The sequence below is a fragment of the Asterias amurensis genome, chromosome 2 (assembly GCF_032118995.1).
Source record: "Asterias amurensis chromosome 2, ASM3211899v1".
Taxonomy (NCBI): domain Eukaryota; kingdom Metazoa; phylum Echinodermata; class Asteroidea; order Forcipulatida; family Asteriidae; genus Asterias; species Asterias amurensis.
The window spans coordinates 2,344,320-2,371,145 of NC_092649.1; the positions used below are offsets into that span (position 1 = coordinate 2,344,320).

The window sequence follows — 26,826 nt, forward strand, 5'->3', positions numbered from 1 at the left end:
ACATCCCTTGAAATATTTCTGTCTGAAAAGTCATATTTGATGAGAAAATCAAATTTCACGTTTGGAGCGATTTATTTAGTGAACCAATTATTAAATTTTCTTTTTGCATCGGTGTCATGCAAATATGTGTAATCGTTTTTATCACTAGTTTCTCATGACCAAGACAGCCAATCGCTCTCAAACTTGTACAGGTTTGTCAGTTTATGTACATGGTGGATTGCATGAAGTGCTAATACACTGCCAGCAGCTGTTTAATTGTTAGCACAAAAAAAAAAATTCTGTCATGGTCCTTTAAAGGGAAGGTACACGTTTGGGAATCGTCAAAGACCAGTCTTCTCACTTGGTGTAACCCACCATAAGCATAAAATAACAAGACTGTGAAAACTTGGGCTCAATCGGTCATCGAAGTTGCCAGAAAATTATGAAAAAAAAACACCATTGTTGGACCAATTTGTGTGCTCTCAGATAGGAATAAAAGACTTCTAGCTAGAAGTCTTTTATTATTTTAGTGAAAAATTACCTCTTTCTCAAAAACGACGTTACTTCAGAGGAAATTGTTTCCCACAATGTTTTATACTATCAACAGCTCTCCAATGCTCGTTACCAAGTCAGTTTTTAAGTTAATATTTTTTTAGAGATACTACCGAACGTGTAACTTCCCTGTAAATAAAGACAGATGTCAGAATAGTAACAACATTTCAGCACGCTTTCATTTTATTTATTTATTTTATTTATTCTGGTTGTGAAGCCAACGACTCCCAGGAAAAATGAACTTAATCACCGTACAAGCCAAGAATCCAGTAAGAAGACAAAGTAGATAGTTTGTTTTAAACGTGGAAGTAAAACCACAGAAAGTTATTCATGGGGAAAACCCAGGCGGTCAGGAAGCAGGGACTGATAAAAACTCAGTCCCCTTCATTGCCCTAAGTTCAATACATAATACCATCATTATAAATAATAATAATAATAAACAGCATTAATAAGGTGCATTATGAATCAAAGATTCCTCAATGCGCCTAAAAATAAAAACTAAAGGCAAAAAAACAAGACCAATTAAAATATAGGCTAAATACTATTAAACTGAACAATAATCGACATAAAAAAAAGATTCAACAATGCAAACAAAAAAGTAGATACAAATGTTAAAACATTAGAAACAAAAGACCAAGATATATAGGGCCTAAACCCATAAAATTTGTAATATTAAAAATACAAGAAACTAATCCATCAATATAAATTGAACCATGAGCAATTAGCAAATGTAAAAGTTTGTTTAGAGACTAAAAAAGATTCAACAGTGCACACAAAACTAGACACAAGTTTAAAGACAGTGGACACTCATGGTAATTGTCAAAGACTAGTCTTCACAGTTGGTGTATCTCAACATACGCAGAAAATAACAAACCTGTGAAAATTTGAGCTCAATCGGTCGTCGAAGTTGCGAGATACTAATGAAAGAAAAAACACCCTCCGTCACACGAATTTGTGTGCTTTCTGATGCTTGATTTCGAGACCTCAAGTTCTAAACTTGAGGTCTCGAAATCAAATTGGTGGAAAATTACTGATTTCTCGATAACTACATCACTTCAGAGGGAGCTGTTTCTCACAATGTTTTATATTATAACACCCCTTGCAAGTATTCTGCCTGCTCATTGGTTTAGAGCGCGTCACATGACATGTCTTAGTTTTGCTAGACGACGGCCGTGTGATAGTGCGTCGGTTTGCCATGCGCTAGTCCGAAGACTAGCACGCGGCGCCGTGCGCTAGTCCGACAGACTAGCACACAGTGTGCAGTACCCGGACGTCCGTTGCGTGTACGAGGATTCTAAATTAATAGTCTGTAACCATTTCGGATTGCACGACACTACATGCAACACAGTAAGTAAAAGTGTTTGCAATCTGTATTCGCGTCGCCCGTGGATTGTAGCATTCAGGTCTGTAACTTAATAATAATAGTACAGTATTTAGAAATGTTTGGGGTGTTATAAAACAAATATTGACTGCTTTTACTCGTGCAATGGTTAAAAACTATGACTCCCTCGGTGATCCCCGGAGCGTTCTATTTTCCCGAGGCGAAGCCGAGGGAAAATAGAACGCTCCGGGGATCACCTCGGGAGTCATAGTTTTAACCATAGCACTCGAAGCAGTCAATATTTGTATACCATCAACCTCTCCCCATTACTCGTACTCAAGAAAGGTTTTATGAAGATAATTTTTTTGAGTAATTTCCAATAGTGTCCAGTGTCTTTAAAACATTAGAAACAACAGACCCAGATATATAAACACTGGCATGCATTTATTTAAAGGCAGTGGACACTATTGGTAATTACTCAAAATATTAATTAGCATAAAACCTTACTTGGTAACAAGTAATGGGGAGAGGTTGATGGTATAAAACATTGTGAGAAACGGCTCCCTCTGAAGTAAGTTAGTTTTCGAGAAAGAGGTAATTTTCCACGAATTTGATTTCGAGACCTCAGAATTAGAATAGGTCTCAAAATCAACTTGCATCTGAAAGCACACAACTTCGTGTGACAAGGTTGGTTTTTTTTTCCTTTCTTTCATTATTATCTTGCAACTTCGATGACCAATTGAGTTCAAATTTTCACAGGTTTGTAAGAAGACTGGTCTTTGACAATTACCAATAGAGTCCACTGTCTTTAAACTGTACTCCTGATGAAATAGAAACTGCAAAACAACAACAAATATTCTAGAAACAATAACTGCTGTCAAGCATGGCTAACACGAAGTTCAACGCTAACTTCCTGAACTTTATTTTGGTCACAAGTTGAACTTTCCCAAAGGTCAATTTAAGGTCACGTGTTATAACTGATACAAACTTTACTAAGAGGGACAATTTAAATTGAATCAACCCAGCCAGTAATTAGTTGGATAATTAGGCTCAAGTGGACAATTAGGCTCTGGGCACTGCCAGAGCTGCCTACATTTTCCTACTTGCGTTCAGGGAGAATTTTCACAACAATCAGGAAGATATTTAAAATCACAATCAACCTAATGGGGACAAAGTTTCCATAATGAGGAAGTTTTTCACTTTTTTGTTTATCAGAGCATGAAAAGATTGCTTTATTTGCAGGGAAATTCTTGCAGAATCAGTGAGACTTGGCTAGTTTTATCGAGATATGCTTTTGCAGATGATGGTTTTCCCTGATCATTTAAAAATCCTTAAAAAGTTTTAAAGAATGGAAAAAAGGTGCCTAAAATCGAAAAGATTTTCAAATTTGTTTATAAGAATATTGAAAGATTTGTTTATTGGTAGGGAAATTTCTGCAGAATCAGGGAGAGTTGGCTTGTGATAAAAAAAGAATGCTTTTGCAAATGGTTTTCAACAACGCGTTCATAGAACTATTCATGATCTTTCAATAAACCCAAATCGTTTCATAACAGGGAAAAAGTTTTAATAATTAAAGGAACACGTTGCCTTGGATCGGTCGAGTTGGTCTTTGAAAAGCGTTTGTTATAATATGCATATGGGTAGAAAGATGCTGTAAAAGTAGAATACAATGATCCAGACAAACATGCCTCGAAATTGCACGGTTTTCCTTTTACCTCGTAGGCTAACACGGTTGGCCATTTATGGGAGTCAAATTTTTGACTCCCATAAATGGCCGACCGTGTTTGTTCGCACAGTAAAAGGAAAACCACGCAATTTCGAGGCAAACTTGTGTGGATCATTGTATTCTACTTTAAATTATCTTTCCAACCATATGCATTTTATAACAAACGGTTACAAACACTTTTTTATAGACAAACTCGTCCGATCCAAGGCAACGTGTTCCTTTGAGGAGATTTTACAATTTGTTCATCAAAACATGAATTTAAAAAGATATGGTTTAGTTTCGGGGAACGCTCTTCAGAATTAGGGAGACTTGGCTAGTGTTAAAAAAACTAATGCTTTTGCAGACGGTTTTTTAAAAAGATTTTCATGGTACTATTCCTAATCATTCAAAAACCCTAAAAACAAAATTGTAAAATGGAAAAAAGTGTCAAAATCAGAGAGACTTTCTAATGTTTTCACCAGAACAGGAGTTGTTGAAAAAGATATGGTTTAGTTTCAGAGAGTTTTCCGCAGAATCGGGCAGAGTTGGCTAGTCTTAAACGCTTTTGCAAATGGTTTTCAAAATGATTTGTGTGGTACTATTCCTGTTCATTCAAAAACCTTAATTAAAATAAATAGTTTCATAACAGGGGAAAAGTTTTTAATAATTAAGGAGATTTCACAATTTTTTCATCAGAACATGAATTTAAAAAGATATGGTTTAGTTTCAGTGTGCTTTCTGCAGAATTAGGGCGATTTGGCTAGTGTTAAAAAAGTAATGCTTTTGCAGATGGTTTTTCAAAAAGATACCATAGTACTATTCCTGATCATTGTAAACAAGTTTTTAACACCAACTTTAAACAATTTTCTTTTAGACTATGGCCTCCAGAGAAGAAAAAAAAAAACCACCACATCCCTGTTGTCCTTCATGGCACACTATTTGATAAGCACGTTAACAAAATGCTGTGTCCGTTTCCTGTCTAGGGTAGGATATAGTCTGGCTGTGGGTTTTAGTTTTTGGCTTTAGCATACGGCGGGGGTACATGTACGCTTCCTTCTCATCTTACTAAACCATCAGGGTCAAAGTTGAGCAAAAACCTAGGACTTTTTCATTTCCTTTTTCCCTTGGGGGAAAAAGTTATAACATGAGCATGTTCATGAGTTGCTACAAAGCTAGTTTTGTTTTGTTTTCAGGATTTTTTTTTTTTTTTTTTTGAGGTTTTTTTTGTTTGTTTTTTTACGAGGAGGGGGCCACACCACCTCTTTATTTGGAAAGATTAATTCATTCTGTTCTTGATATTTCCCATTCAAGGTATACACAATTTCATAATAATTAGCACTTTATCACACCCAATGCAATGGCCACAGCAAAGAGCTCAATATTTTTTTCTGCAAGGTCAAAAGCTCCCTCCCAGCAAAGATTTGCTTTTTCTGCTAAGCAAAAGAAAGCCGGATACCAGTCACAGATAGTACATGTTGGGAATGGGGTACTTTGGCTGGTAACCTTATTCTGGTGAGCATTTGTGCCGAGTTATTCATTCTGCTTAAAGCAGCTCCATCAAATTTTGCCCCAGAGATGAAGTACATCTCAAAGAAAATACCAATTTTGTTGACCAAAAAGTTTCCCACGCCGAATAATTACAATGCATAAAATTAATGGTTCTCTGCCTTTGAACTGTTGCATACAAATTTGTTAGTGAAGTAATTTGTACTTGGTTTGGGTTATTGCTCGGAAACTCTCTCCATACACGAGTTCATAATAATCCCTGTATCAATGGCTAACAACAAGCCATTTTAAGGTATCGGTTTCTATAATGGACGACCATTCTATACTAAAGAAAACAAAATTGCTAATTCCCCCCTTTATCAACCACGTCAAGCGACCCTATAAGACGTCAATCACCTGGTACTATTAAACCTATTACCTAATATGAGACATACAGGATCTACGACCTTTGTGGCCTCACTTCTGTTTCCTTGATGCTGATGACTTCATGCCTTAAGATCATGAGCAATAACTGCACACCGTTTAAGATTACTGACTTAAAGCTGGCTTGAGTCTTGTTTACGTAATTTGCTTTTCATTATTTGTTATCGAGCACAATACCCTTCAAGGGGTCTACATGAACTTACAGAGCTTTGGAGAAATTAAAACCATTCTGTCTGTCTGTGGTGTCATGCACTTATTTAAAGTACTGAAGCCGTGTTACTATTCACCTTTTTTTCTTAAAGCACCGCAACTTTTCTGTAGAATGACAAACTTAAATCCAATGGAGACACACACGGTTAACCGTCCTCCATGTCAACTTACCGCGACTGTGATGTAAAACAGGCCTAATGAGGTTGCCAAAGACTTCTGCACAGCCACGGTAACTTTACAGGGCTGCTAAAAAGTCCAATGGGAACAGCACCACGCTGTAAACCTAACATGACCATGCTGTAAAATGCTTTGCAAACGTCGCTGAATTTGTCTACCGTTCACAGGACCTAAGCTTAAAGTCCTAACCAAATGTAAGGGGGGTCGATGGCGGAGGATTTGTGAGCCGCGCACCCTTGCGTATATCTTGTATGTTTATTTGTTTATCTTTATAAACCATGTGAATTTGGTTTACAATAAGTGTGACCTTGTCATTCTTTGGGTATTCTGGCAGGCAAGATACTGCACTGGTCCTTTGGGAAAGTTGACGTTTTGTGTCATAATTTCCACATAAATCAAAGATTTATGAAAGTAAAAGCTGGACAAGTTTTGAGATGTGCCCTTTTTCATCATATCAAAAGTTGATAGGGGAAAAAAAGGGAAAAAAAGGAATTATGACATGTAGGATTTTATGTCTTCTTCCATTGGACTGTGTACAAATCAAGCCTGCAGGAAAGTCCATGCTCTGTGGCTCTTTAGTAAATATGTGATGTCACAGGTCAAGTGGTCTATACAGTTCATTTTAAAAGTTTAAATCAATACTAATCTGCTTGTGTGTTCACTAATCATCCAACACACATTTCAGTGTTTTATTGTACTGGTTTACTATGGTAAAGTATTTTGCTGAAAATTCCATCACCAGGACTCGAACCCACTCTCTGCTGATAAGAATCTTCAGAGCTTGAGTCAGGTGCTCATTTCCGCATTCCACGACTCGCATTCCACGCAGCTACTGTCCCCATATGATCCTCGTATACTTATCTATAAAATCTAATGCAAAATCAACATACCATTCCTTGAGTTGTTTTTCCAACGCGCAAAGGATCACATCCGAATGGAGTCTGTATATCGTTGAGATGTTGGAGAATATTTCCATGGGTACAGTGGGAGGGAACCAGCTATGCTTCTGATTCTCTTGTGTGATTCGGGCAAAAAAGATCTGGCAAAAAAATATATATCAGTGAATGTGAATTCTGACCCCAAAACAACTCTAATGAAGCATAAAAAATTAAAAAATTAGTATTAATAGTATGCAGTTCTTATGTAATACTTTTTATACTGAAAGTGTCCTTTTTGGCTCCATCTGAAGTAATGTAGTTTTGAGAAACAGGGTAATTTCTCACTCAATCAGTGAGAGACTTCAGCTGTATGAAGTCTTGTATTAGGCATCTGATAGCACACAAATTTGTGCAACAAGAGTGTTCTTTCTTTCTTTATTCTCTTGCAACTTGGATGACCAATTGAGCCAATAATCCATCTATATACATTGAACCATGAGCAATTTAAAATGTAAAAGTTTGTTTAGAGATTAAAAAAGAGTCAACAGTGCACACAAACCTAGACACAAGTTTAAAAAAACATTAGAAACAACAGACCCGGATATATAAATACTGGCATGCATTTGTTTAAAGGCACTGGACACTATTGGTAATTACTCAAAATATTTATTAGCATAAAACCTTACTTGGTGACAAGTAATGGGGAGAGGTTGATAGTACAGTATAAAACATTGTGAGAAATGGCTCCCTCTGAAGTAAGTTAGTTTTCGGGAAAGAGGTAATTTTCCACGAATTTGATTTCGAGACCTCAGAATTAGAATAGGTCTCAAAATCAACTTGCATCTGAAAGCACACAACTTCGTGTGACAAGGTTTTTTTGGTTTTTTTTCATTATTATCTGGCAACTTTGATGACCAATTGAATTCAAATTTTCACAGGTTTATTATTGTATGCATATGTTGGGATACAAGTGGGAATGCTGGTCGTCGACCATTACCAAATTACGTGTCCAGTGCCTTTAAAAATGATCCGACAAGGAACCATCCTAGATTTAAATAATTGGCTCATCATGAGAGACAACGCCATCAACCACAACAAGGCTGGAATGCATCTCAGTTGAAACTTCTCCAAAACAAACCTTTTGGCAACTTATCACCAGAAACCCATTTCCTTATTCTTGTTTCTAACCTTCATGCCAGCAATCCATGAACTTGTATTTTATGATCTGCATGTAGGTCTTAATTATAAAAAAAACAAAGGCAGCTGATACTCCGGATGGTACACCTCTTGCTGGGAATCTGGCCTGCAATGGGAGGATCTGTGTACAGCAATGGAAGACCAACGCGTTTGGCGAGATGGCGAGAGGGTCAAAACTCCCCAGGAAATTACTGGGGTTTCATCTCCTGGGTATTTGCTGCAATGTGAAAAGGGCTTATAGCCCACACCACCCCAAAAACAGAATAGCACATTTTTAGTTTAATAGCATTCAAGGGAAGGTACACTCTTGGTAATTACTCAAAACAAATATTAACTTAAAAACTGACGCGGTAACTAGCATTGAAGAGCCGTTGATTGTATGAAACATTGTGGGAAACAACTCCCTCTGAAGTAACGTAGTTCTTAAGAAAGAGGCAATTTCTCACTAAAATAATAAAAGACTTCTAGCTAGAGGTCTTTTATTCCTATCTGAAAGCACACAGATTCGTCCAACAAGGATGTTTTTTCTTTCATAATTTTCTCCCAACTCCGATGACCCATTGAGCTCAAATTTTCACAGGTTTGTTATTTTATGCATGTGTTGAGATACACGAAGTGAGAAGACTGGTCTTTGACAATTACCAACAGTGTACCTTCCCTTTAACCAAAAATATAGCCCTAAACAGTTTAAACTAAAATCTCCTAACCCCTGATAAAAAAGCAACAATGAAAAGATGAGCTTACTTGGTCAATGAGGTACAAATTCTTAACATATGTCCGCTCCGTTGTGAGGACTTCATAAGCTTTCTTGTGGGTATCATCCAGGAATTGAACTGGCTCAGGTATGACATCCTCCTACAAAGACAGATCATTCAATCAATCAAAATCAATGATTTAACGCCGGTATCCATAAGTAGTCGTTCAAAGGCGCTTTGACAGAAGAATCTATTACATAGAAAATGTTCCTCGTGTACAAATGTTTTTTTTAGTCTCTTCTTGAAAAAGTTCACATTTTTGCAATGTGTTAATCAGGAGATCAGGGCCCATTTTCATGGCTCTGCTTATCGCCGAATTCTGCACTTAAGATCAAGATTCCCTGCTTATGTGCAAGCGCCAAATTTCCAAGCCTTGTACGCCTAGAATGCCTAGTAACATAGTGTACGCACCCTTGCCGTAAGCACAGATTTCCCTGCTTACGGTAAGCAGAGCCATGAAATTGGGCCCTGCCCATAGTACAGGTGCTGCACTGGAACCACATCAACCACGGCCCAATTTCATAGAGCTGCTAAGCACTAAAATTTGCTTAGCATGAAATTTCTTCCTTGGTAAAAACAGGATTAACAACAAAATTTCCATTTGATGGATATTGCCTGTTACTGGTATTCAGCTGTTGTTGGCTAAACCTGAAAGCCACATGGAAATTTGGTTGGAAAACCTGTTTTTATGAAGGCAAAAATGTCATGCTTAGCACATTTTTGTGCTTAGCAGCTATGATGAAATTGGGCCCAGATTTGGGTCAATATGAACACCATTTTCAAAGGTCGGGTCATGAATTAGTTCTTGCCAACGTAACGCTGATTAATAGGCAACTATAAAGAAAGATACAAACTAAATTCACACGTGAAAGTTTCTGCTGATTACAGTGTCTACCTTGCTGAGAAAACAACAACAAAACTGTCACAGTATTTTCAAAAAGAAACTTGGAATCCATCCACACTGAGCAGAGTGACAGTGGGTAGCAACTTCATCTCTGTTCGCAACATTCGTGAGGAGAAACCAATCCTCAAAAATCTGCAAAACAATTCCTGCCTTCAGGTTTCCATTGTTTGACCTTTGACCTCAGCAATGGCAGCCAATGATGCAAGGGGTCTTATCTGGTAGCCACAATTTAATTGTGCTTGAGCTATATTTTGGTGCCTGAAGAGCAGCTCTAATAAATAAGACCCCAGCATGCGCCGATTTCACGAAACTTTATGCAACTGCGTAAGTCCACTTACGCACATTTATGGCGCAAGTTTCTTCATAAACGTTGCGCAAGTGGACTTACGCAGTTGCGTAAAGTTTCGTGAAATCGGCTGCTGGTCTTTCAAAAGCCAAAGGATGCTTAATGTACGACTGTAAAAGAACATTACAGATTCGGTTTTTGCTAACAGTTGCTGGCAGCGTAAGCACTTTATGTTATCCACTATAAACTGACAAACCTATAGAAGTTCGAGATTGATCGTCCATCTGGGTCCCGAGAAAAACATGAAACATCGATTACACATTTTGCATGACATCGTTAAAAAAACAATAAAACGCTCACTGAGCAATAAACGCCAATTGGGAAATTAGTTTTTATTTATTCCTCAATGACATTTCAGACAGAAATATTTCAAGGGATGTTTTCTACTATCGTCGTCAATAGACCATGCAAGTTTTGTGTAAATCTGTGATCTTCACGATTTTGTTTCTTACCAACTCTGTAATTTTCCTTTAAACTCACCAATGTATCCTCAGAAGCATCCGAGTCAAAATCTGACGCAGTCCCGATTGGCTCATCATCATCCGAATCCTCGGCAAAATCAGAGTCCATCGATCTCATTTGTCTCCTCAGAATTCGCCTCGACATCCTCCGATCCCTAGTCCGTAGTTTCCTCTCTTGTCCCAAAAGATCACTGTGCATGAGAACGCCTGAATCCCCACTGGACATACCGCCAGAGTTCCGTAGAACAGCCTGCCCGTTACCGTTGGTGATGTTCGAATTCTTAGCCGCCGTTTTATCCACGTCCGGAATCGGTATGATCGCATACGGTCCATCCTTATCGCTCAGGCGCTTTATCGACTTTCCAACGTTAGTCGTCGCTGAGTTATCGTCGCCAGCTTCGGGGACCTCTTGCCCGAAGAACTGTTCTAGTTTTTTGGAGGACCTGTTTAACTTGGGGATGGCCGTGTCCGGCGGCGAGGGCGCTTCTTGGTATACATCGTCGTAGATATTATTGCTCTCCATGGGTGTTTCTTGTTTTGAAGGGTTGAATCTGGCCGCGTTGTGTCTCTTAGGACACTCTAATTTAGGGGACACATTTGACTGGCCGTTTTTCACAATCGGCGTAGTGGCACTGTTGTTCACTGCGGCTATTGGTTTCTTTAAAATCTTAGGCTTGGTGGGAACCGGTGGTTTCTCAGCTGGAAGATAAAGATGAAACGAAAAGAAAATAGCTTGTTATACTTCCTTATTGTCTTTTTAAAATAAGGGTCACGATCATTAAAGGCAAAATGTAATCAATGTTGATAAAAAAAACGTATCAGCCTTTTGAATTAAAGTTCAGATTCAGTTATATTTACCACAGTTTCAAAACAATGGCAATGTCAATCAACGAAGAACAAATACAAGAACATAATTTACTAGATAAGCTTTGATGATATACCAAAAAATGCAAAACAGCGCACTGCATTGTCACTAGCAAATGTCTATAAAAATTAAACGTGAATTCAACACTGAGGTACCAGTGCCCCAGAAAACAAGTTAGTCCATGGTCCATTTTACATACAGCATTTTCCTGCAAGGTACACATGTGGGACTTATTGGCCTCATCCGCAAGCCGTCCATGCCCCAGGTTTCTTTTCCCAATAAACTAAGCAAATTTGCCTAGCATAACACCATATAGAGTTATATATAAGAACTAGAGGGTGCACTAACCTACATGTATATACGCGCCCCAGCATGCGCGCAGGCGGCCATTTTGTAAGTTGAACAAACAGGCACTGCTTAGCGTGTGTTTGTGCGGCCATTTTGTAAGTTGACAAAACAGCATCGCGTCAGCGTTCAATAAACACAAACTCCAGCGTGAACTTCGTATTCAACGCGCATACATAATGGCGCGCGTGTCTCATTGCGGTCCTGTCGCGTTTGTGCAAGAAGCATCACCAGTGCGCCCTCAAGTTCTTATATATAACTCTTTGCATGACACTGATCAAAATGTGTGTTTTGTTCACTAAAATAAAGCCATTTCAATCAAGTTTTACTCAATGTAATCTTTACACACTGGTCAACCTTTCTCTAACTATAAGGAACAATAACATGGTAATGTAAACTTTGTTCAAGTTCATCTTTAAAGGATATATTTGAAGGTTTTGTATAATTGTAAAAATTTAATGTTCTAAATTTCAACCTTTACACTATGAAACTGATGAGCAAATACAGGACAACATATGACATTGTTTGCTTGGTTGTTTAAATCCCTCTCACTAATCATTATAACAGAGGACTCTAAAAACTCCCAAAACTAACAAACGACTTGCACAGCACACTGCATTAGGTCTTGATGTACATCAAAGCATTTGTAAGAGCAATCCATTGACTAAGATAAGGGAACACCAATCCTATGTTTAATAGATAATTTGCCTCTGGGATATAAAATTACTTTGGAGCTTTACAATCGGCGACAACGCTTGATAAGCATTTGTATACTCTGTGCTCCAATGATAGTATAAAATTATCAGTAATAATAAACGATGTCCTCTAGCCACCATCTTAGAGGTAAGATTATGATGCAACAATGAAAAATGCATCTGTTTATGCATGAGGCACCTGGGGCCAATGACCAAAAATCTTTTGTTTTAATAGATAAATTGCCTCTGGGATAAAAATTACTTTTTAGGGTTTTACAATCAGCTACAATTATGATAACCATTTGTATGCTCCAATAATGATAGTATTAAAATATCAATTAATAAACGATGCCATCTAGCCACCACCTTAGAGGTAAGATGCAAAGCTGTTTAAATGCATAAAAGGCGCATTATGGGCCAATGAGCAACCGCCTCTTGACCTCTAGCTGATGAGGGCAACCTACTCACAAGACGTCATGTGCATAGACCTTTTTGCAAATTGCGCAAGCGCAAACTGTTGAATAACGTGCATCGTGGGATAGCTATGGATCAAATTTGATCACCAGCTAGACCACACTGCACCTTATTCCTAGCTTTACGCGCGCGCCCGAGTATTTGCAAAAAGGTCAATGAGGAAAGGTCTATTGCCCAAAAAATAGGAAACTGCCAATATTAGGTCTGAGTAGCAAAGTTGGTTGAGCGCAGGCACGTTCAATCCAGTGATCACAGGTTGTATGCTTTAGTAAATTTATCATTGCATTGCTCACACCCCAAAGTTTATGAATGACTTAGTGATTTGCAGTTTACCCTTTCACAATGGTTGCAAATACAACTTTTATGAACATCCTACAAAAATGAACCTCAATGATGCAGTATTTTCTTTGAACATGCAGTAATCAAAGGAAACCAGGAAGTATGTGCAAAGAAAATATGAATTCTGGATCGGTTACACACTTCACTGCATGCAATGTGAATTGCATTATAACTTTAAATATACAATGTATTTATTAGTCTTGAATTTGTATTTTAGGAGTACATGTATATAAACTCATTCAAGTAATACGGGGGTGAGAGCCATTGCTGACCAAAAATCTACAACTTGAATCGAGATCAAATGAAATGAAATGAGGGTAACTCGTTGTCAAACTGCCTAGAGCTCTTCAATATTATTTTCTTTTTCATTGTTTTATGTTTTGTGTTGTGCATACATGTACATGTAGAGGTATTCTGCATACTGCGACATGTAAAATGTTTTGTAGTATATTATTATTGAGTCCCAATTTGAAGGTGCGCTCGTTTAGCTTTCCTGGGTCGACCCCGGTGTGTGGTGGGGTTTTTTTTCCAGGACGAACGTGTTCAGATAATTACCCAAGTTCGTCCGGGTGAAAAAAAACGCCACACACCGGAGTCGACCCAGGGAAGCTAAATGAACGCACCCTGAATAACTCCTGGATTTTAAGATTCTAAGGAGTATAACAAAGGACAAGTGGCATCAAGTTTATGATTGAAGAGTATTTTCTTCTGATTCGAAGTGAAACAGAAAGAAAGCATTATTACTCCACACACCGGAGTCGACCCAGGGAAGCTAAATGAACGCACCCTGAATAACTCCTGGATTTTAAGATTCTAAGGAGTATAACAAAGGACAAGTGGCATCAAGTTTATGATTGAAGAGTATTTTCTTCTGATTCGAAGTGAAACAGAAAGAAAGCATTATTTGTGTTCCAAGGCATTCACTTACATACTGGGCCGAGTTTCAGAGAAAGTTATTCAAATAAAAAAGTCCCTTTTGTTTCTGGTAAAAACTAAATCAACAATCAGTTTGAGGATAACTGTCTGAACTGTTTTACTTTGAGTTCTATCTGTCGTTTATTTATGCTCAGTTCGACAATGTTTAAAGGTAGGTTTGGATATTTGCCCAAGTTTCGAGTTTTATCTGCGACAATCTGGATTAACTATCCTCTACCAACTGAGCTATCTAGCTCTGTTGTTGGCGGTCTGATTTTGTCATCGTCTTTGTTCAGGAGTGCCAGACAGAATTGTTATGCCAATATTATTTGCGTTGAATTTAAAAGAAGTACGACACCGGTTTAAAGATCACTTGCATACAAGCCCACACAGTTCCTCCACTGAGGTCATATGAAGACCTATCATTGGCTGAGAGTTCAGTATGGCTTGTGCACATGTGCAGATATTCATTGTTTGACCTCAGCTAGGGCAGCCAGTGTAAGAGGTCTATGGAAATGATATTTCTAGGAGTGAATTTACTCGTCAAAAGAATGAATGGTGAAAATGTAAGAATCAATGGCCCAAGCCCATTGGTCAAGAGCTGTGTTGTATTTGACCAGCAGAGCGTGGCTCTGAGTCCCAGTCTTGACACTTACATGTAGGCTTGCACTCATGGCATTTTGCCATACCAAACTCAAATGATTAGAAAATGATGGGGTGGGGGCGTCAAGGGGTTATGACCAGGATGATCACATGGGAACTAATGTTTGTCACCAATTTGTGTGACCTTGCCCTACATTATCGTGGCTAGTTGCACCCTTGATGACTCTTCAGGAACATCACAACCCAGCCAGTGGTGCCCACCCCCCCCCCCACCCCCTCCAGTCCAGTCACCCCCTTTTCATCCTCTCGTCATCAAGGCTGACTTAAATGCAATGCATCCATACATTCATGGGACACACACTCGCAGACATTTAAGTGGTTTACTTGGTTTGCCGTTGTTGTTTGTGTATAATTTATTTAATGATAATAATAATATGGATTTTTAATGCTGAATACTGATCAACAGTAATCAATTCTTTTTTTATTTTAATGTTTTTGATTTTTCTTGTGGATATATGCCTTAATGGTTGTCTGAACTGTTTTGAAGTAATTTCGAGGTTGGTCTGACAATTTTTTTTTTTTTTTACTCCCAATGAGTTTTCAATGTGTTTTGTTCTGGAGCTCAAAAGAACAATCATTCTACATTTCCGCCTCAGTCTAGCCTACTCCATAACTATTTAATGTTTTACCAATTCTCTTTTGTCTGTAATTTATTATGAAGAAAAATTCAAATAATAATAACCCAACTTGGGAAAGACCATGTCAACAGGTCTAGTAAAAGGGCTTGAAAATTCTTGGTTTCCAATTCTTCTTTTCATGAGTTTTTTTTTTTATTAACTTGCATATCGGCCCCCTATATGTCAATATTGTTGTATTATTCAATAAAAATGTGTTAACAAAATAATTAAAAGCTCCATATTATTTCCCCCCCCCTCCATTTTTGTTTGTTCCTGTCTTTTAAAAATCCCTGCCATGAAATGTTTATAATTTCAACAAAACCAGCTTTACCCTGAAAGTAAAATCATCCATAAAGTTTTTTTTGCACATCCAAACTCAACCGAAATTATACTAATTATCATGATTTAATTGAATACATTACACAGTAATATAAACACCAATTCAACAACAGTGTAAAAATCTAGACAAATCTAGACTGGGGAGAAAATTAAATTAAGGGAGAAACAAACTCCTTTGTCAACAAATGCAAGTCTGACCGCGCAACTATTTCAAAAAAGGTAACACAAGCATTAGAAAACATTAAAATCTTACAATTTATTTGAGTTAAGTTTCATAAACAAAAACAAAACAAAACAATTTCCAAATAGCACTCTTGACAATGTAATCATACCAATAAATCATGGCTTTTCCTTTTCCTTGCACGTAATTGTAACCGAGCTCATTCCTGATTGAAATTACACTCTCATAATAGAATTTCTGCCTATTTTCAGATCTCTCTATATAAAACTCAAATTTCCAGGAGGTGATGCATTTAACCAGCTGTCACACAGTCCCATATGAGATTGAGTTATGCCATAATTGTCATTCACATAAATCAAAACTATCCGTCCAACTGTGGTACAATGTAGTTGGTGACTCAGCCAATGCCCCCCCTCCCCCCCCCCCCCCCCAGTGAAACATTCCCTTGCCAAATTTAGATAATATAGTGAAGGAAGCCGCACACATACAATCCGGGCAATATTATTCAACTATTCACTCGCAAAAGTTGATAAGCAAATCATCTACAACCGATTGAGTGAGGAAGTGAGTGAGGTTATGTAAATGAAAATCAAAATATTAATGAACCATTCCCGTATACAGTACAGCGCATCACAGAGAAGTCTCCACGCTCTTCGGGATGAACAAAAGAGAAGTTAGAGAATAGAGACAAATAAGTACACGAAGAAAATTTTTATGTTGTCCGAAAGACTATTCCACTAATTCTGCTGAGCTGCAAAACTCTGGCCCAGCTCTGAGAGAGAGTCGAGGGACGCATGTACAAAACTAAAGGGTAACAGATAGAGACACTTGGATTTTAAGAAGAGATTATTAAATGGATGATATTTTCAGATGAGGTCTTGGAGGTACATGTATGTAGGGGGCCCAACCCAAACCTTGTAAAAGATTGTTTACTTACACGCAGGCAGTCTGCCCCTGGTTCCAGCGATCCTACGCATTATAAAGTTATAATTCCAGATCCAACAGAAAAAACAAACATCCAAGAACAATCCACAAGACCCCCGATCGACGGAGATGTTCACTTAGAGATTGACTCTGTTCAAGTGAAGTAATAGTGGTGTACACTACGTCAGTGTGGACACTTTGGGTTTCAAGTCTGGCTTTCACATTGCTAGTAGTTTAGGTAAGGTTGGTCCCAGAGTGCCTTCGTACTGTAGCCATTGCATATCATGGTATATCACACACTACTGAACCGCAAGCTGCTCAACTACGTCTGTATGTCTACACTTTACATCAGCTCTTGGGCATCAGATATGATTACTCACAGTCATATAATCCAAGGGCGACTGCTCTTTCCCCTAGTGGGACAGTCCAGTTATCTGATCTAGTCCAGTTATCTGATCTCCAGAACATTGTCTATTGACATACCCTCTTTAGACCTTATTCATTACTGTTGACTCAAGGGTGGAACTTGAGTGTGTTCTAGGGGTGGGGGTTTTAGGCATTAAAGTGTAGATGGGTGACAGGGGAAGGGGTTATATGGCCCTAGGTGTAAACAGGGTCATTGGTCCTTACAGGCAGCTCAGGGCTGTATACTCCCAAGGGAGCGGCGAAACATTAAAGGTATGTTATTGTTATTGGCCCTATGACCAGGGCACTAATGTAAAGCGCATTGATACGGTTATTGTGGAATGCGCTACATAAAAATTTGCTGTTATTATTATTATTATAATTATTATTATTATTATTATTATTACTATTATTATTATTATTATTATTATTATTATTGGACCACGTTTTAATGTTGGCAAGTTGATACAATCTGACAGGGAGCTAATTTGTTCATTAGTGTGGAATTCGAGCATGAGAAGGGGCAGGGTTGAAGCGTGCCATTGGAGAAGGGAGGGAATTCAAAGATTATGGATGGGAGGGGGCTAAGAAATAGGGATGAATGATGAATAATGACCGAAGTATCATCATAAGGGTCTTGCCTAATCGATGCAGTACTAATAGGCACGCCTAATTGTCAAAACAACTGCAGGGCCAAGCTAGCCTGAGCCGAACCTGAAGCCGACGCTGTGGTTTCGAAAAAGGGCCATATAGCAAATGTTAGGCATAATTGATGAAACTTGGGGGGGGAGGGGCCATGGATAGGAACTAGGGATAGGAGAGACAAGGAGAGGCCTAATGGTCATATTGGGGTTTTATGAAGAGCGATTAAGATTGGTTCAACTCCCATTCAAAGATACTTGAATGGGTCACCATAAAGAGTACAATAATAACAAGGGCAGTGGAGTTATAAGACTTACTGATGAAAGAAAGGATCTCTTAGGAGTGAGGACCCTCCCCCCCCCCCCCAGCAAAGTGGGAGCCAGAGAGGAGACAAGGGGTGTCTTAAGAACAGATATATCTGTTCTTAATAAAGACGTCATCCGGGGGAATTGAAACACATGAGGAAGATGGTGCTATAGACACTGAAATCCAACCACAGTTACATGTAGGATGTGGTTTTTTGATGCTGGATGGAGGGGGGGGGGAGAGGGTCAGGGTGGGGTCACTTTGGGGTCAATAACTTTTGTTTAACTGATGATGCGTACGCCTCATGACTTTGAAGCATAATAAGTACATCAATGGTCTTTGACAGAATAAATTAATTCACAAATCCTTTGACAGTAAACAAACAAAGGCCCAATCTCATGAAGCTGTTGAGCAGAAAATACTGCTTAGTTTGCTAAGCGAAAATTGAGTGGGGTACCAGTCACAAGAATGTCAACTTTGAGGAATGTCGGCTGTTAAGATGTTCCTGCTAAGCAAGGTTTTTCTGTGCTTAGTAAGTTTTTTGCGCTTAGAGGGATTAGGAAACTTGAACAAGAAAGCCAACCAGTGGGAATTTCATTGAATTCATTGGTCATGATTCATTCAAAACAGTGAAAGTTGCTGTTTTGTTGGTTGTTTTTTGCACAAATTTGTATCATTATTTTGCTTGTGGAATTGAAACAAAAACTAGTCATTTTGAGAGCTCTACAAATGCTATCTTCTTTACTTTGACAGTATCAGACAAAAACAGTTCTCTTCTTACTTGTTTAAACTTCACAATCCACAGATTTTCCACCGAGTAAAAGTTTTTTTTTAAATTACCTGTTCATTGTTTTTAGAAAACACATTCATTCCCATCTTTCGACATAAATACACAATATAACCATGGATGTAGAACCTGTATCAGATTTCATATCAAACCAGAGCTTTCAGAAACTAACTATAATCCTGACTACTTAAGTCTTATGGTTTGAGTACTTTTTGTAGGAAACAAAACACAATATCCACAGGTTGACATTAACTTACAAGGTTTGAAGATAATGATGGTAGAAAGCTTCTCTTACAATATTACTTGTTAAGGTGCTGTAGTTTTATGAGAAAAGAGTAAAACAATGTCTGGAAATAATTTCTGTCTCAGGAGACAAACGATTATTTGATTTTAGCATGTACACAATATTAACTAGTAAAGGTATATTCACCCGACTTTCCTGGAAAAATTGCTTTGTGGTTTTCACTTTTTTTTTCCCTCAAAAACTTGACAACTAATGAAGCTGAAAATGTTACCTGTAAATTATATTACATACATGTACATGTTCATTCATAGTGAGTAGGGATTCATGTATGGCCCAAAGACTTGATCTAGTACCAAAAGATACCAAACCCCTTTGTCACATGGGTAAATCATTGCAATTTAGAACTTGGCCCAGAAGTAAGGGTGCCTGTTGTTGTGTTTTATTTTTAGCTGCAGATATAATACTTTGCCAAATCATTTTCAATCTTTTGGGGGTGACTAATCTTCATGAAACAATTGACTTCCTTTACTGAGGTGTGTCGTGGCAGAGAGCGGATAAGAACACCAGACAGCTCTGGGGTTTCTGATCAGCAGTGTGTGGGTTCGAGTCCCGGTCGGGACACTACCGGGCAACCTTGGTGGTTTAGTTGGTAAGACACTGCTCTAGAATTGCAAGGGTCGTGGGTTCGAATCCCACCCGAGTAAGATGCCTGTGATATTTGTTCACAGGACTCGGGAAAGTACCGAGTAAACAGTGCTAACACACATTGGTGTATGGGTAAAAAAACACCAAAATTAATATTCTTTATCCCCAATGCAAATTTAACATCTATCACATAGAAAGTTAATGTTTTGTTTACCAAAAAAGTACTTTGAAGATCACTCTTGATCAACAAACACCATTTACAAGGAGCTCTGAAATAATATGCAAAAAGCAATTTTAAGAAACCCACACAAATGGCACCAATGATAGTCCTGAGCAGACAAAATGTAACTTAACATTGACACAATGCCTGCCGATGTACATGATTATGAAAGAAGGAAATAGGGCAAAAAATAACAAATAAACCATTCTTGGTAGGATACTTATATTGCCACTGAACAAAAGAAAGTGAAATTAGCAAAGATAAATTAGTCTCTTTTGCTTAAAGAGGTAACCTGTTGCACTTTCACCTGACAATTCTAGATCAAGATCTAAATATCAGAAATATCTGCCCCCAAAGCATGACACAACACCTTTAACCTTTGATAAAGACTCTGCTAGAATCAGACCATTAACAAATATGTGGTAAGCAGCTTGCAATCAGTTGCTTAAACTTTTTACCTTTACCTTCGCTAAAATCTTCTCACACAGTAAATTGCGGTACATTTTGGCTCGTTACTTTGGGACTGCTTGAGAAAAATTCAAGATGCATGCATGGTACCCGTGTCCCATATGAGTCTCGTTTAACAAACTTGAGTAGTTATGGGTATTTTTTTTGTACCATTACGGTATACTTTATTCTGCATGTTAAAATTGACGATGCTATCCCACGGCGATGTTTCCTAAAACCCAAAAGTTGGGAGCACAACTGTCTCTCAGTGATTAAACAAAAAAATCAAGAAAAACACATTTCACTAAAAGAGAAACTACATGTCATTAACATTTTCAGAAGAATAAATAAGGTTTGGTTTTGGTTTTCCCGCGGCGGCAGTAGAATAAATAGCAAGAGAAGTCTTCGAAAGAACATAATCTACATGGCAAAGTGCAAGTAAACATGGTGTTACAGCAAACCACAACAATAAAAAATAAAAACAACCAGCAAAAAGATGAGATGATGATTTTAATAGATTTATAGTAATAATTATTGTATTTTTACTCTTTGTATATATGCATCCGCAATTCGGCTGTTTGGCCGCCATGTTTGCATTTTTAATAAACCAATAATAATAATAATATTAATAATAACAATGATGCCGCAGGATGTTTTCTACAATTGCCATCTTTATATAGCAAGAGGCTTCCACAAAGATTTTACACTTTTTCCGTTCTTTTTTTCTTTCTCTCATCTTTTGTTTTTGTTTTGTTTTGGTGTGGGGGTTTTTAAGTAGTGGGGTCAACCATTTTCCAGGGATATTTATGTGAGCTTATGTCGACTGTGACCACTGAATAATATGTGATTTTTGTTGTTTTTGGGGGGTGCCTTCAAATGCTATTTTCTTACCTTTGGCAGTATGTCAGCAAGATATATAACTCTTGAATATCGGCACTTCCTTTTAAAAAAATTGTATCTGCCAGGTTTTTTGTCATTAGTTACCAATGGTGGGCATCTTTCGGGATTTAAAGGCAGTGGACACTATTGGTAATTGTCAAAGACCAGTGTTCTCACTTGGTGTATCTCAACGTATGCATAAAATAACAAACCAGTGAACATTTTTAGCTCAATTGGTCATCGGAGCTGAGAAGATGATGAACGAAAAAACACCCTTGTTGGACGAATTTGTGTGCTCCAGATAGGAATAAAAGACTTTTAGCTAGAAGTATTTTATAATTTTAGTGAGAAATTACCTCTATTTCAAAATCTATGCTACTTCAGAGGGAGCTGTTTCTCACAATGTTTTATACTATTAACAGCTCTCCAATGCTCGTTACCAAGTCAATTTTTAAGTTAATATGTGTTTTGAGTAATTACCAAACGTGTACCTTCCCTTTAAATAGATGTGTCCAAGTCTTCTTAAAGGCACTGGGAGTGGATACTATGGTAATTATAAGGCACTGGATACTATTGGTAATTATTTGAAATAATTGTTAGCATAAAACTTATACTTGTTTACAAGCAATGGAGAGCTGTTGACAGTATAAATCATTGTAAGAAACAGCTACCTCCGAGGTAACATAAGTTTTTGAGAAAGGTAATTTTACACTCAAATAATATAAGAATTCAGCTGAAGCCTTTTATTATGCATCTGAAAGTAGACACATTTATTTTGTGCCATAAGGGTGTTTTTTCTTTCATTATTCTCTTGCGACTTCGATAGCCAATTGAGTCCAAATTTTGGCAGGTTTGTTATCTGATGCATATGTTGGGATGCACTAAATAAGAATACTGGTCTTTGACAGTTACCAAAGGAGTCCAATGTCTTTAAGGCTCTTTGCTTACTTGTTTGTAAAGGCTCGCTGGAGGAGACCTTTAGTGCCTTCTGGAACAACCCACGGGCGTTGCTGATACTGGTAGTGCCGTGTATATCGTCGTGCAAGCTGGAGCGTCGTCGCTGGATTTCAGGCATCGGTGTCTCATCTTGCACGAGCAACAATGGGTTCTGGCTCAGTGGGATGACGCTTCCCTCTGGAGTCACTGATGAACCATTCCCGATGTCTGCCCCTGAAAATGATGACATTCGGGGGTGGAATGATGATATTGGATGAGCATCGACGATGATGATGATGATGAAAGTTGGAAAGAGACTTGACTATTTATGTGAAGAGAAGTTAGCAGCCAGGATTTGCAGTTATGATGCCAATGTAGCAGTTAGTACTTATGTCTAAATAACTATCAACTACATGTATAGGAAATGTCCACCACAAAAACAGCATTATGCCAGGATCAAGGAAATGAACAAAGGTGGGAAGTACTATGGGATGTTGACACGAGGTCAACGTACCACATTTGGCCACCCCCCCCCCCCTGAAAAAGAAATAGAAGAAAATCCTATATATTGTTAAAGACCACAGGAAGTTAAAAGATATGCCAGCATCCCGCATGTACATCCACGTATGCATCTGTCAATTTTGTGTCTATCCAGAGAAAATTAATCCTTTGAGTTTCCTGTGACTGTATCGTATAATATGTATTTCTTCAAACAAAGAATTGGTTTTCGGAAGTACATTGTGGCACAGGGCATGAAACTGACATTCAAAAGGAATGTAACAAATTGATCATTTCTCAGAGAAGTTATGCCTGTTTTTCTGAAAGCACGCGTGTTTGTAGCTGTCCATGAAATGTTAATGCTTGACTGAAAAGAATAACAAAGGGTGTATAAAAATGTCATTCATTTGTACTCCGTAGACAGTTTGCAAAATGAATACCTTTATTGAAACAGACATAACTCCTCATAGGAATTATCAATTTCTTTCATTCTTTTGTCTAATAAGCAGGCGAGAGTGCTTATTAAATATATGATTTACTGAACTTATGATTGTCATTTTGTTTGTTTTTAAAAATTATCACCAATCCTGGTCAACTTCTTTTTGACTCACCCTGCAGTTTTGGTGTCAGTCCCATAAAGTTTTAACCATTTTCGTTAATGTTTTGTTGTTTTGTTGTTTTGATTGCTTTATTCATATTTAATCATCTGTTTATTGATGTAAGAGTTTAAGTGGAAAAGGTGAAATTGCTTTAAGATTAACTTTTTTGTTGATTGACCTATTTTTTGTTAAATCCATCCCTTCATTGAATTATTTGTTGCTTAATCTCTTTTTTACATGTACTTTTCTAATTATTTATTCATTCATTTGTTAATACTTTTTATTTATTTGTTTTAATTAACTATTTATTTGTTTATTTATTTATTTGCTATTTGCTTGTCTAATTTCTGGTTTTGGTTTTGTTATTTTAATTTGTACTTTGTGTAAACAGATTATTTATATTAATATTTATTTCTATTTATTATTATTTTCCAAAGAGAGTATTTTATATAGTGTGTTTGCTTCCCTATGTGACTGGATTAACAGGCTTTCGAGCTACAGTGTTTAATTATACTTTTGTTGATCCTGGCCATCACATTAGGGTTGTTTTATAATTTCCTGTGCCCTTATTGTTTTTCTTGCTTTGTATTTACTTTTGAACATGTACTTATAATTATCTATTTGACATATTGTCTGCTTGTATTTGTATTTGTTTATTGGCCAAATAAAGAATAAGAATAAGAACCAGACAAGTCCAGCAATCTTGTAATTTTTACTTAATTACAAAACAATGTTCAAATTTTGACTTTGTTTGATAAAAACACCTTTCAGTTCTACTGGCATAATAATAGTATACCTAAAGGCACTGGACACTATTGGTAATTACTCAAAATAGTTGTTAGCATAAAAACTTACTTGGTAACAAGCAATGGAGAGCTGTTGATAGTATAAAACATTGTGAGAAACGGCTGCCTCTGAAGTAACATAGTTTTTCAGAAAGAAGAAATTTCCACTAAAATATTTTTACTTGATTTTGAGACCTCTGTTTTGTGAAAGCAAACAACTTTGTGCGACAAGGGTGTTTTTCCTTCCATTATTATCTCGCAACTTCGACGACCAACTTGAGTTCAAACTTTCACAGGTTTGTTATTTTGTGCATATGTTGAGATACACCAAAGGAGAAGACAATTGTCTATGACAATTACCAATAGTGTCTAGTGTCTTTAAAACCCATAAATAGAACTGAAATCAATCTTCTCGTACATGTCTTGGCAATTTCTCAAATAAACAATAAAAACACATGTTTAACGTGAGTCAGAAAATGTTTTCTTGCTATATTTGACTCTGAACTTAGGACTTGTCATCGTAACCCAAGATAAGACTGGTCTCAACCCTTCGTGAAATCAACCCCTGGTCATTTAAAAAGAATTTTGGTCTAGTCAACATTTTTGAGCCACAAGTCTATTGGATTTCTCCCCCAATTTCAATCCCTGATGTGATTCTCTTTGTGGGCCAAGAAGCCTCAACAGGTCAACGCCGGAATGGAAATTGAAGAGCAAAAAGTCAGCCAAACTTAAACAAGTTGGGACCTGCGTCCAACACAGATATTTTTGGTATTTAAAAAGGCATGTATCAAGTGGATACGCTTTCTTTGAAACCATACTTTGCATAATACTCTTTTTTACCTACCTGGTTTCACAATGCACTCTTCATTGTCAGTGTCATTGTCAATGTCACTGTCACCGTGCGTAACATCTGAAACACTATCTACACGTACTCTATCCTCATCATCACACTCAACAGAAGCAGTTGTTAGTAGTGGCAGCTCAGCTTCAGTTTTCACTTTGATTCCTATTATGGGCCATGCAGCAGAAGACAAAGGAAAAACTCAAAATAGTCTGCATGCGGAATTCATATAAAAATGCAACACAAAAAACACTTGCAGATGAAAGCAAACAATAGAGCTATCTATGCAAGCTCTATGCAGTTTTGTACTAGCTTTTAAGCTGCGTAAAATGCCAAAGTGCTCCATGACATTGCAACAGCTTGTTTAGTTTCATTTTCAAAAGCTAGTTCCCATACATGCAAACATGTCAAGTGTTCGGTGCATTAGGAACATTTGATGTCGAATGTACTTGATGGTTAGTTTTGAACAAGGAAGGCTACAAAAACTATGTGAAAGCAGCCAGGGACGGGGCACAAGGTTGTGAAAAATGTAATAATCAACTAAAATGAGTATTACATTCAATAAACACATCCTTTCCTTACCTTGTGATGGAATTAGCCAATTACAATAAAACATTTAGCCTTTGAGAAAGACTCTGCTAGGGTCACATCATCACTGGGCCATTGAAGGGAAGGTACAGGTTTGGTAATTACTCAAAACATTATTAACTTAAAAACTGACTCGGTAACTAGCATTGGATTTGGAGAGCTGTTGATAGTATAAAACATTGTGGGAAACGACTCCCTCTAGAGTAACGGAGGTTTTTTTTAAGAGGTAATTTCTCACTAAAATATTAAAAAACTTCTAGCTAGAAGTCTTTTATTCCTATCTGAAAGCACACAAATTTTTCCAACAAGGGTGATTTTTCTTTCATCATTTTGTCCCAACTCCGATGACCATTGAGCTCAAATTTTCACAGGTTTGTTATTTTATGCATGTTAAGATACACCCAGTGAGAAGACTGGTCTTTGACAATTACCAATAGGGTACCTTCCCTTTAAACATCAGCCACTTGTTTTACAATTAAATAACCAATAACGTTTACTGGTGTTACAATCCTTTTGACATAAGAAGCAGTAGAGGTTGTTTGTGTTAGTGCCATCATAAATACAGTAGTGTCAGTTTTTGAAATAAAATTAAAAAACGAAATGAAACAATCCTAAAACAGAAACAAAATATATCGGTTTCATTATGGAGAAGCACACTCACTAACAAAAAGGAAAACTGATTGCAGTTTAATATGAAACCTAAAATGGTAAGACTTATCAAACGATTTAAACTTAAATGGGTAAAAATGACCTGTTAAAGGGCTTGTGTCCACCTCTTTCAAAGCAAAACTTTCACTTATATTGTCAACATCTTCTTCACTTCACTTTAAACCCAAAAAACTAGTCACTTTGCAGAAAATGAAAAGGTTAGAAATGAAACTATGTTGAGAATATCAGATGGGAAACTACAACTCTAGGTGCCAACAGATAACATGAAATTTGTAGGACCTATCGTTTGATTGTGGGATTGCGGTTGTTCTCCCTCCGTGGTATTTGTCAACGTAATGCTGAGCTACATGTATTGGCCAAATTACCTAGAAAGCCACAATATAAGTCACAATTTTGTAGACCACTTTGGACCCATGTCCATTTCTTTATCACATCAAGGAAACAAACTTAGTACACTGTCTGGATCCCGATGTTCAACATGCAGTTGACTTGCACAGACTTTTACTAATTTATCTGTGCTGATAAATTTCACTTTATAGCATATCTTTGTGAAAACAATTGAAA

General features: G+C 37.4%; 1 protein-coding gene across 5 annotated transcripts in view; it reads right to left on the reverse strand.

The window, feature by feature from the left end:
* LOC139951846 (uncharacterized) overlaps positions 1 to 26,826 on the reverse strand; it is a 112,517-nt gene that overhangs the window by 35,689 nt on the left and 50,002 nt on the right. For 4 of the 5 annotated variants that reach the window (XM_071950930.1, XM_071950922.1, XM_071950917.1 and 1 more), the window contains 4 exons: positions 22,295 to 22,516; positions 10,434 to 11,113; positions 8,693 to 8,803; positions 6,764 to 6,912 (listed from right to left, as the gene is read on the reverse strand). In XM_071950930.1, coding sequence (XP_071807031.1) covers positions 6,764 to 6,912; positions 8,693 to 8,803; positions 10,434 to 11,113; positions 22,295 to 22,516 — 1,162 coding nt within the window. Of the gene's footprint in view, positions 1 to 6,763; positions 6,913 to 8,692; positions 8,804 to 10,433; positions 11,114 to 22,294; positions 22,517 to 25,008; positions 25,171 to 26,826 lie in introns of all 5 variants that reach the window. The other variant, XM_071950938.1, reaches the window with a different exon arrangement.